The sequence below is a fragment of the Myotis brandtii genome, unplaced genomic scaffold (assembly GCF_000412655.1).
Source record: "Myotis brandtii unplaced genomic scaffold, ASM41265v1 scaffold680, whole genome shotgun sequence".
Lineage (NCBI taxonomy): Eukaryota > Metazoa > Chordata > Mammalia > Chiroptera > Vespertilionidae > Myotis > Myotis brandtii.
The window spans coordinates 956,180-966,566 of NW_005370658.1; the positions used below are offsets into that span (position 1 = coordinate 956,180).

Sequence of the window (10,387 nt, forward strand, 5' to 3'; positions counted from 1 at the left end):
GCTCATCGCCCACCCCCACCCCCTGACTCTGCTGCCTTTTTCTTCACTTCATTATCTGCTCATTTTTGCCTCCCCCACTTGTGTCAGCTCCATAGGGGCAGAGATTTTTGTCTTGGTTACTGCTGGGCCCCCCAGTGCTTCGCACCCAGGACGTGCTCAGTTAACGTGTTGCATGAGCGAATGGAGTGACAGGTGGCAAAAGCAGAAGGATCTAGGCCTCACAGCTGTGAGAGGCTTTCAGCAAGAGAGTTGGGCAGGAAGGAGGGGCCAGCCTGGGCCCGGAGGCTGAGAGTCCCTTGTCGGCCCCAGAGTGATCTGCTTCGCTGAAGACATGTTGGAGAAAGACCTCAAGGATAATCGGAGCATTGGAGACCTGGGAGCCCACCACCTCCTGGAGCGGGCAGCCCCCACGGGCAGCAAGGTGACCGTGCTGACCCACTGTAATACTGGTGCACTGGCCACGGCTGGCTATGGCACAGCCCTGGGTGAGTAAGTGGGTGCTCATGGGGATGGGGGAGGGCCAATTTTGGATTCAAAAGAAAGAAACCCAAACCACTTTTCCCACCCCCAAAATGGAAATAGATTAGTTCTTGTACAGAAACAGGAAGGTGGCTTCAGGTATGGCTGGATCCAGGAGTTCGAAACATTCGCATTAGGACCCATCTATTCCTGTCCCGGTCCTGCTCCCGGTCCATGGGCCAGCAGAGGGCCTGCCAATGTTCAGATCAGGAGGAAAGGAGCTTATGCCAACAATGCCAGAAGAGACTTCTTATAACTCAGAGCTATGATGGGGTCACCTGCCCATCCAAGATCAACCACTTGATGGACCTGGCCTGAGTGGGCAGAATGTGGATTTCAAGAGAACTGAGGGAAAGGGAGTGGTCCCCCAGGAACGATTCGGGTAGCAGTGACCTGGAGAGGGGGAACTGGGTCCTGGGACTCAAGGCATTAGATTCCACTTGATCCTAAATTCTCCAGATTTCTCTACCTGCTTGGGTCCCACTTTGGGGCCTGGGGACTGAGGCCCTGATGGCAAGACATCATTCATTCATTTGCTCAACAAATATTGGCACCTACTCTGTGCCCTACCATTCCTGCATGCATACATGCATTCCTTTATTCACTCAGCATTTATTAAGCACCTACTATGTGTCCCACCATTCATGAGCGCAAGCATTCTTTCATTCACTCAACAGACATTTGTTAAGCATCTACTATTTGCCAGGCACAGTTCTTGGCGCTGGAGAGCCAGCAGTGAACAAAGTGAACAAAATCTCAGCCAATGGGAAAGGAAAGTAGAAGGAACAGACAAAAGCAAGTCGGTAAATATATATGATGTGTTCAAAGGTGATAAGTACTAAAGAGGAAAAACTGGGAAAGAGGTCAGAGGTGTGGGGGTTGCTATGTGAGATGGAAGGATCAGGAAGGACTCACCTGAAGGTGTTCTCTAAGCACACATGCACTGGACAGAGGGACAGCCAGCACAAGGGCCTGGGGATGGGGAGCCTTTGGAGATCTGTGCCCCCAACTAATGGGCCACCACCCTGCCCATCTGTCCCTTTCTGTCTCATCCTGGCCTTTTGGTGAGTCGGGTCCTACAGGTGTGATCCGCTCGCTGCACAACCTTGGCCGCCTGAAGCATGTCTTCTGCACGGAGACCCGGCCCTACAACCAGGGGGCCCGGCTGACAGCCTTCGAGCTGGTCTACGAGCAGATTCCCGCCACCCTCATCACAGATAGCATGGCAGCAGCCGCCATGGCTCACCGGGACGTGTCAGGTCAGCAGTGGGGTGCCAGCAGGCAGGGCACCAGCACTCAGGGCTCCGGGCATCCAGGGTCAGGTGATGACCCCCGACATCTTGCTCCCCAGCTGTTGTTGTGGGAGCTGACCGTGTGGTTGCCAATGGTGACACAGCCAACAAGGTGGGCACCTACCAGCTGGCCATCGCCGCCAAGTACCATGGCATCCCCTTCTACGTAGCTGCCCCCAGCTCCTCATGTGACCTCCGTCTGGAGACGGGCCAGCAGATCGTCATTGAGGAGCGCCCCGGCCAGGAGCTGACCGATGTCAATGGGGTCAGGATTGCAGCACCCGGTAAGCCATCACTCAGCGGGGTACCAGAATCTGGGCACCTTCAGTTAGGTACCCATCTCCTTCACAGGAGGCAAGCGGCATTTGGGGTGTCATCAGCCTTCTAGGGCACAAGCAACTTCAAATTTAAGCCAATTTTAGAAACAGAAACATGTTGGAAGTCAAATTCAAGGTGAGAATGGCCAACTCAGGAGTTGAGAAACCTTGAGTAAATTGTCTTGCCATTCTCTACCACGGTTTTCTCACCTGAAGAACAAATAAGAATCCTGTTCAGCCAAGTGCCTATGAAGAGACACAGATATTTTTCAGCCTCCCCATGCTCCCTGGCTGTGCAGCTATGAGCAGGTTGCCTAAGTTCTCTCATCCCTAAGAGCCCCTGTGTTCCTATCTATAGAAGAGCTGTTATTATGGCTTACCTCATAAATCCCAGGGCCTTCAGTGAATTAACCCACATGACCTGGAGAATAGGCCCAGCCCTACAGGGACCCTGGCTGGTGTTGCTCAGTGGTTAAGCATCCACCTATGAACCAGGAGCCACAGTTCAATTCTCAGACAGGGCACATGCCCAGGTTGTGGACTTGATCCCCAGTGGGGGTTGTGCAGCAGTGGGGATGCAGGAGGCAGCCAATCAATGATTCTCTCTCATTATTGATGTTTCTATCTCTTTCTCTCCCTTCCTCTCTGAAATTAATAATAATATACATATTTTTAAAATAATAACAGTATACAGCCCAGCCAGTATGGATCAGTGGTGGAACATCGACCCATGAACCAGGAGGTCATGGTTTGATTCCCAGTCAGGGTACATGCCTGGGTTTTGGGCTTAATCCCTAATAGAGGGCATGCAGGAGGCAGCCGATTAATGATTCTCATCAATGATGTTTCCAACCCTTCTCTCCCTCCCTTCCTGTCTCTAAAATCAGTAAAAAAAAAATTTTTAAAGATGGGGGGGCGTTGTAGCCAGTTTGGCTTAATGGATAGAGCGTTGGTCTGCGGACCAACAGGTCCCGGATTCGATTTCGATCAAGGGCACATAACTTGGTTGCAGGCTCCTCCCCAGCCCAGGCTCTCATTGGGGACTCATGCAGGAGGCAACCAATCAATGTGTTTCTCTCACATCAATGTTTCTCTGTCTTTCTCTTCCACTTTCCCTAAAAACCAATGGAAAAATATCCTCGGGTGAGGAGTAACAAAAAAATAAATAACTTTAAAAAAAAAAAAAGCTTTAAAAAAACAAAACTATATAGCCCTGGCCAGTGTAGCTCAGTTCTTTGGGCGTTGGGCTTTGTCCCATGCACCAAGGGGTCACTGGTTTGATTCCTGGTCGGGGCATGTGCACAGGTTGTGGGTTCAGTCCCCAGTTGGGGCCGGTGTGGGAGGCAGCTAATTGATGTTTTGCTCGCTCATTGATGTTTCTCCCTTCCTCACTCTAAAGTCAATAAAAACATTTTTTTAAAAAACACTATACAACTAAGCAGAGGGAAGTCCTAATAGTCTGTTGTTTTCTGCTGCGACTCCTTACCGCTTTTTTAAAAAGGACACATTGATTCTGAAAATTTTTTTCTCGTTTTCTTTTTTGGCGTCCCTGCTTTCCTAGAGGCATAATTAGCGCTGGTCATAGTCCCTAAGACTGTGGAAAGCAGAGTTGACAACCCACACCCACTAAAATAAAACTGGGACAGCAAGACATAAGTGTCATGGGCAAGGTGCATTCTGTGGGCCCCGATACTCTGCTCCCGCCAGTGGTCATAGGAATGCAGGCCCCAGAGAAATGGGTCTTCTGTTTTTTCCAAGAGAAGCCTTACATTTTTTAATATATGAAATTTCCCACGTTTTTTTCTCGTTTTCTTTTTTGGCATCCCTGCTTTCCTAGAGGCATAGTTAGCACTGGTCATAGTCCCTAAGACTGTGGAAAGTAGAGTTGACAACCCACACCCACTAAAATAAAACTGGGACAGCAAGACATAAGTGTCATGGGCAAGGTGCATTCTGTGGGCCCCGATACTCTGCTCCCGCCAGTGGTCATAGGAATGCAGGCCCCAGAGAAATGGGTCTTCTGTTTTTTCCAAGAGAAGCCTTACATTTTTTAATATATGAAATTTCCCACCTTTTGAAAGGTAGCAGCTAATTCAGTGGACTCAAAAAACTGTGAGCCTGCCCTAGCTGGTTTCTCAATGGTTAGAGCATCAGCCCTTGGACTGAAGGGTCTCGAGTTCGATTCCGGTCAAGGGCGTGTACCTCTGTTGTAGGCTCGATCCCCAGCCCTCGGTCAGTCTCTCACATCCATGTTTCTCCCTCTCTCTGTCTCTCCCGCTCCCTTCTACTTTCTAAAAATTAATGGATCCCCAGCCCTCGGTCAGTCTCTCACTTCCATGTTTCTCTCTCTGTGTCTCTCCCGCTCCCTTCTACTTTCTAAAAATTAATGGGGAAAAAATATCCTCAGGTGAGGATTAACAAATAAAACAACTGTGAGCCAGAGAAAAAAGTTACAGGCCACCAGTTTGCAGCCTCTTGTGTAAGAAATTGTGGTCTATGCTGAGTAATTCATTCAGCAAATGTTTTTGAGCCCCTGACTAATGCTAAGTGCTGGGATATAGGAGTGAAAAAAGACACAAAACTCCATGCCCTCATAGAGCTGACAGTTTGGTCAGGGAGACAGACAATAAGATAAGTAACACAATTATAGGAAGTAAGGGCTGAGGAGAAATAAACAAGGCAAGGAAGTGTCCGTACAGGGGGTTTAGACAAGATGATCAGAGACCTTCTCACTGAGAAGGTGACATTTGAGCAAAGACTGAAGGAAATGAAACATTGAGTCGCGCATATCTGATGTAGAGCTTCGAGGCAGAGGGCAGAGCCCATGCAAAGGCCCTGGAGTGGATTCTTGGAGGTTCTTAAAGAGATCCAGGCAAGAGTAGGATGGATATATATAAGACTGAAACCTTCTTAGTGATAATTCAGGAATGGTGTGCGGAGAGGAGTCTAAACTTGTTACGGGGTACCAAAGCCCATGTCTTCCTGCACTTTTGGGGTAAGTATCCCCAGATTCTCAAGAATTCCCTAACTCCAACAACCACCATGGGCGTGGGGGGACAGGTGACAACAACTGGAGAACTTTCACAGAAGCAAATACTTACCTTCTTGCCTCCCTTCTCTCCCCTGTAGGAATTGGAGTTTGGAATCCTGCCTTCGATGTCACCCCCCATGACCTCATCACTGGCGGCATCATCACAGAGCTGGGTGTCTTTACCCCCAAAGAACTCCAGGCAGCCCTAAGCACCACCATCTCCTGAGGGTGGGGACATTAGATGGACCCCAGAAGTAACCAACCCGGCTCTCCATACCCTTCTCCATCCCCCTAGGTTTTATAATAAAATGTATTGAATAGTCTGCTCCAAAGCTGACCTTCCCCCAATCATACTTCTTCCTAGAGCAGGGATAGCGGACAGAGTCTTTGCATGGCTTTTAAAAGTGCAGCAGCTAGAGATAGGCTACCCAAGTTCCTATCCCAGTTCTGCCACTCTTTCTGCTGTGTGATCTCGGCCAAGTCACCTCACCTCTCCATGCTGTGGTTTCCTCATTTATGACATGGGGACAATACCTACGGCCTTCTTAGGTTGCTCTCAGGACTGGAACTAGGGTAACACCTTAGGCACAAAATTTAAACGGGACACCAAAAAGCTCAGTAACCAAGATAAATAATACTTTCATGCAGTATTTTTAAAAATCAAAATGAATGCAAGAAAAATACATGAGCCCTAACCGGTTTGGCTCAGTGGATAGAGTGTCAGCCTGCGGACTGAAGGGTCCCAGGTTCGATTCCCGTCAAGGGCATGTACCTTGGTTGCGAGCACATCCCCAGTAGGAGGTGTGCAGGAGGCAGCTGATCAATGTTTCTCTCTCATCGATGTTTCTGACTCTATCCCTCTCCCTTCCTCTCTGTAAAAAATCAAAAAATATTGAAATAAAATCCTTATAAAAAAAAAGAAAGAAAAACACTTGAAGAACAAAATACCAAGATACTAAATAGAATGGAAGCCTACCTTTGCACACCTTCACCTTAACCTCTGATACCAGCCCTTGTCCCAATAAAAATTTACAACATCAGACCACCCATCTACAAGCAGTAGTTTCACGGCTTGATTTTTTAAAATATTGAAATGTTACTTTTAAATGTTGAAAACACTATCTTCATTACAGAATTTTGGGTATCCTTAAATTTTGCACCAGTAAGTGCCTAACTCACCTCATTTTTGCCCTGGACTGGATTTTACATACAAAGAGCATAAAACTATACGTTTTACAAAGCATAAGCGCCCAATGACTATTAGTCTGTCATTGTAACCTTCCCTTTCAAGTTTTTGCCAAACGCTGTCAATAAAGAACCATCTTTGTCAGAACGCCAACTCTTTGCCACGTTGTTTCCCATGCGCCCTTGCGCGTCCTGGCCCCAGTGTATCCCATCGTGCCCTGCGTCTTCCGGTTACAATTGTCAGCCCGGCTTTTTCCTGCGCACGTTCCGTCATGGCGCAGGGGCAGCGCAAGTTCCAGGCGCAGAAGCCAGCCAAGAGCAAGGCGGCGGCTGCGGCCTCGGAGCGCAGCCGGGGCCCGAGGAAGGGAGGTGAGGAGCGATCCAGGGGCTGGGCGGGGTGGGCCTGGGCGCCCTGACCTCACGCGAGTGTGTCTCCCCCAGGTCGTATTATCGCCCCCAAGAAGGCGCGCGTTGTCCAACAGCGAAAGCTCAAGAAGGTGAGCGGGGGCGTGCGGGGGGCGAGGGATGGAGCTTGGAGGTCGGTGCAGGGAGGGGTCCGGGGATGAAGTCTGCATCCGGGGATGGGTCCTGGAGAATTCCCGACTCTTCGCCTCCCGCGTGCGGTGTGTACAGGGCCATCGCCTTTATTCCACGGGCCTCTCAGCGGTCGCCACCCGGTGGTCCGCGCGGTCCGAAAGGTTGGCGACCGCAGGTTTAAGGAAACCTTTGGAGCAGCGGTCGCCAACGTCGAAGCACGGCCTGGCGCGCGGAACGTATTCCGCACTCACTCAGCTGCTTTGGTGGTTACTGTGCTCTCATGGGGTTGGGGTGGGGGCGGGGGGGCATGGGAACCGAGTTGAAAACCCCAGCTGTGCGCGAAGGCGGTGCTGGAGGCAAATCGCGGTCCATGGGTAATACAGTGGGACCTCGGTTCTCGAACTTAATTTGTTCAAGAAGCGATTCGTTCGAAGACCCAATCGTTTTGCTCCCATTAGAAATAATGTAAATGTAATCCATTCCAGACCCACAAATGATTCCCTTTTTTTAAAACCTTTCTTATATGTAGTACATGTCTAATGTACTGCTTAATCTATAAATATAAACACTTTTTTCTTAAGTTTACGGAACCACCCCCTACTGACCTTAAATCACTTTAGCGTTCATTCCAGGGTGTCTTTCAGGTCAGCATCCGGCATCGGAGCTTGTTCATGTGTCCCTGCCTCTGAAATGCTGTCAGTGGCCAACTGCTTTTCCTTTATCCAAAGCAACAGTTTTCCTGCCTCAGTTGCCTGTGATCATTGCTTCTTTCACACCCTTAGCAACATTAGCACTCTCGATGACCTCTTTGTGTTTTAAAATTGTGCTAATCGTCCTTTTCACCGCCAACAAAAGCACTTTCTCCTTTGTGTATTGTCTGAGAGGCATGAAAGGGTTGTCTGGTCCAAAACCGAGACATTTTTCCGTGAACTTGGTTGAGGACGGAATTGTCTAAGATCGGAGACATTCGAGAACCAAGGTTTGGCTGTATTTGTTCACCATGAGCCTCTTACCTGTGAAACAGAGTTGTAAGGATTCAGGGCCATAGGGCACCTGTACAGTGCTGAGAACAGCACAGGCACAAAGAAACATTAGCTGTGTTGGTTATTGTCATTTCTAGGGTTAAGCTTAAGAAGTTACAGAAAATTAAAACTGATTTTGGTGGAGTCAGATCTGATTTTGGGTTGTATTCCACACTAACTAGTGCAGTGATGGCGAACCTTTTGAGTTCGGCGTGTCAGCATTTTGAAAAACCCTAACTTAACTCTGGTGCCGTGTCACATATAGAAATTTTTTGATATTTGCAACCATAGTAAAACATTGATTTATATTTTTGATATTTATTTTATATATTTAAATGCCATTTAACAAAGAAAAATCAACCAAAAAAATGAGTTCGCGTGTCATAGGTTCGCCATCACTGAACTAGTGTGTAACCTTCATCAAATTGTTTCGTTTCCCCAAAGCCTCGGTTTTCTCAGACCTGTGTCCCCAGCAGCCTGCTTACCTCCAGTCTTCATTTAGGAAAAGTCTGTCCTACCAAATTTCAAAATATTCGGGATCATCCTGGATCTCCCCCTCACCCTCTCCTCCCTGATCTGCCCACCCCCCATCCCCTATAGCAGCCAGAGGGCGCCTGTGAGCACTTAAACGTCAGCTTGTGTTGCTTTCTCTGCTCAGGACCCTGGTGGCTCTACCTCATTGAGGGGGGGTTGAGGGGGGAGAACCAAGTCCTTCACAAAGCCCTATACACTATGCCCCCCTCTCACGTCCCTGCCCTCTCCTCCCACTCTCCCCCTTGCTCCCTCCAGCCTCACTGGCCCTTTAACTGCTCCTTGTCGCACTTCAACTTTGCACTGGCTGTTTCTTCTGCCCCAAAGTCCACATGGCTCCCTTCCTCTGAGTCAGGTCTGACTGCAAGTGTTGCTTCTGAGCAGCTTGTTCCTGATGGCAGCCCACAGCTCCTCCCCACACACACTCACTCACCCTTATTTTCTTTTCTCTGTAACACCTCCTACCATTTCTCATCGTTCAACAGTTTAACATAATGTAACCATGGCATTTACATTGTCCCCACACATGCACCGAATGTCAGCTCGCTGAAGGCAGAGGTTCTCCTGTGCCCTGTTTGTTGTTGTGTCTCCCGTGCCCTGGCATGCGGTGCTGGCTGTGGTGATCGTGGTCATTAGAGTTCATACAGGCAGGGCAAGGGGATGGTTTGGGGAATGTGATTAAACTACCAGTTTTGGACCCAGACACACTTGGCTTCTAAGCCCTGTGCCTTTACTTGCTCACATCCCTGTCTCAGAGCCCCAGTTCCCCATGTGCAAAGCGGAGATGACATGGGACAGGAGGGACTGTCCATGGACTGAGACCAGAGACTCTAGGCATGCCAGGGTCCAGTCTCCCCTCACGTGGTTTGCGAACCCTGGGCAACTGCCTCCTCCCTGCAGGAGCCTCGATTTCCCCTTCAGTGAAATGGGAGTGAGCAGAAGTTTGGAAGCTGAGGTCCAGGGATGAGAAAGGAGTGTGTGTGTGTGTGTGTGTGTGTGTGTGTGTGTGTGTAACACCACAAAGAGTGTGGGGCAAAAGCAGGACTTAAACCACAGCCTCCGGACTCTCAGGTGCTGTTTCAGGGGGCGGGGCGTCACTGATCCAGCCCCAGGTCAGGCCCTCCCTCACTCCCTCGGCCTCAGATCCCAGTCTGATTGCCCCTCGGTTGCCCCTTCAGGACCTGGAGGTCGGGATCCGGAAGAAGATTGAACATGATGTGGTGATGAAAGCCAGCACCAGCCTGCCCAAGAAGCTGGCGCTGCTGAAAGCCCCCGCCAAGAAGAAGGCAGCCTCTTCCTCCACCAAGACACGTTCCTAAGGACGCAGCCCCTGCCTCCATGCTCAGACCTCTGCAGGGGCTCCGCAGGCAGCACCGTGGACAGAAGGAGCCCTGCTCCCCAGAGCCTTGGGTTGCAGCTCGAACTTTGGACTCGGGGTGGGGGGAGCTGGCCTGTGAGCAGGTGACCAGCACATCTGTAGTGCATGGGTCAGTTTCCCAGGTGCCAAGAATTCAGCAGTGGCCTTGAGGAAATGTTCACCAACTTCTTGTACCGTCCTCCCTCAGTTTCTGTGTCCGCTGGTTTAATCGGAGCAATAAACCTGGCTTTGTCATTCCTCTTGCAGTCACAGGCTCTGAGCAGGCCAGGGCCAGAGGCCAGGCGCACTGACCTGGTCAGCCTCAGCATGTCTTCAGGAGACCAACCACATACTCAGGGAGGAGTGATTGACCTGCACGTCCATCCTGGGAGCTTACAGAGAATCTTCCCTCCAACCCCAGGCGACTCACTTACCTCCTTACCTGCCTAGGTCACCCCTCTGCCTGGTACATGGTACAAGCCAGGAGATATGGGAGCCATTTTCCCATCTGTAGGACAGGTGTTGATTAAACCAGAATGCACTTATGAACTGCACAGCCACCTCTATTAAAATAAAGTCAAAATATTTAGTATGTC

At 49.8% G+C, this 10,387-nt stretch overlaps 2 protein-coding genes across 2 annotated transcripts in view; both read left to right on the forward strand.

The window, feature by feature from the left end:
- Positions 1-5,875, forward strand: part of MRI1 (methylthioribose-1-phosphate isomerase 1) — a 6,378-nt gene extending 503 nt beyond the window's left edge. Inside the window, exons 2-5 of the mRNA XM_014529460.1 lie at positions 310-485; positions 1,602-1,778; positions 1,871-2,095; positions 5,258-5,875. Of these exons, the coding sequence (XP_014384946.1) occupies positions 332-485; positions 1,602-1,778; positions 1,871-2,095; positions 5,258-5,385 (684 nt within the window). The 5' untranslated portion in view covers positions 310-331 and the 3' untranslated portion in view covers positions 5,386-5,875. The remainder of the gene's footprint in view (positions 1-309; positions 486-1,601; positions 1,779-1,870; positions 2,096-5,257) is intronic.
- A 684-nt stretch (positions 5,876-6,559) lies between these two features.
- LOC102250894 (chromosome unknown open reading frame, human C19orf53) lies at positions 6,560-10,387 on the forward strand. The gene is made up of 3 exons (XM_005881587.2): positions 6,560-6,713; positions 6,786-6,841; positions 9,613-10,387. Exons 1-3 carry the CDS (start codon positions 6,617-6,619, stop codon positions 9,751-9,753), a joined length of 294 nt encoding a protein of 97 aa, XP_005881649.1. The 5' UTR covers positions 6,560-6,616; the 3' UTR covers positions 9,754-10,387.

Coding starts and splice junctions, on each gene's coding strand:
- LOC102250894 (XM_005881587.2), top strand. CDS start 6,617: ATGGCGCAGGGGCAGCGCAAGTTCCAGGCGCAGAAGCCAGCCAAGAGC. Junction 6,714..6,785: donor CCGGGGCCCGAGGAAGGGAG/GTGAGGAGCGAT, acceptor TGTCTCCCCCAG/GTCGTATTATCGCCCCCAAG. Junction 6,842..9,612: donor AACAGCGAAAGCTCAAGAAG/GTGAGCGGGGGC, acceptor TTGCCCCTTCAG/GACCTGGAGGTCGGGATCCG.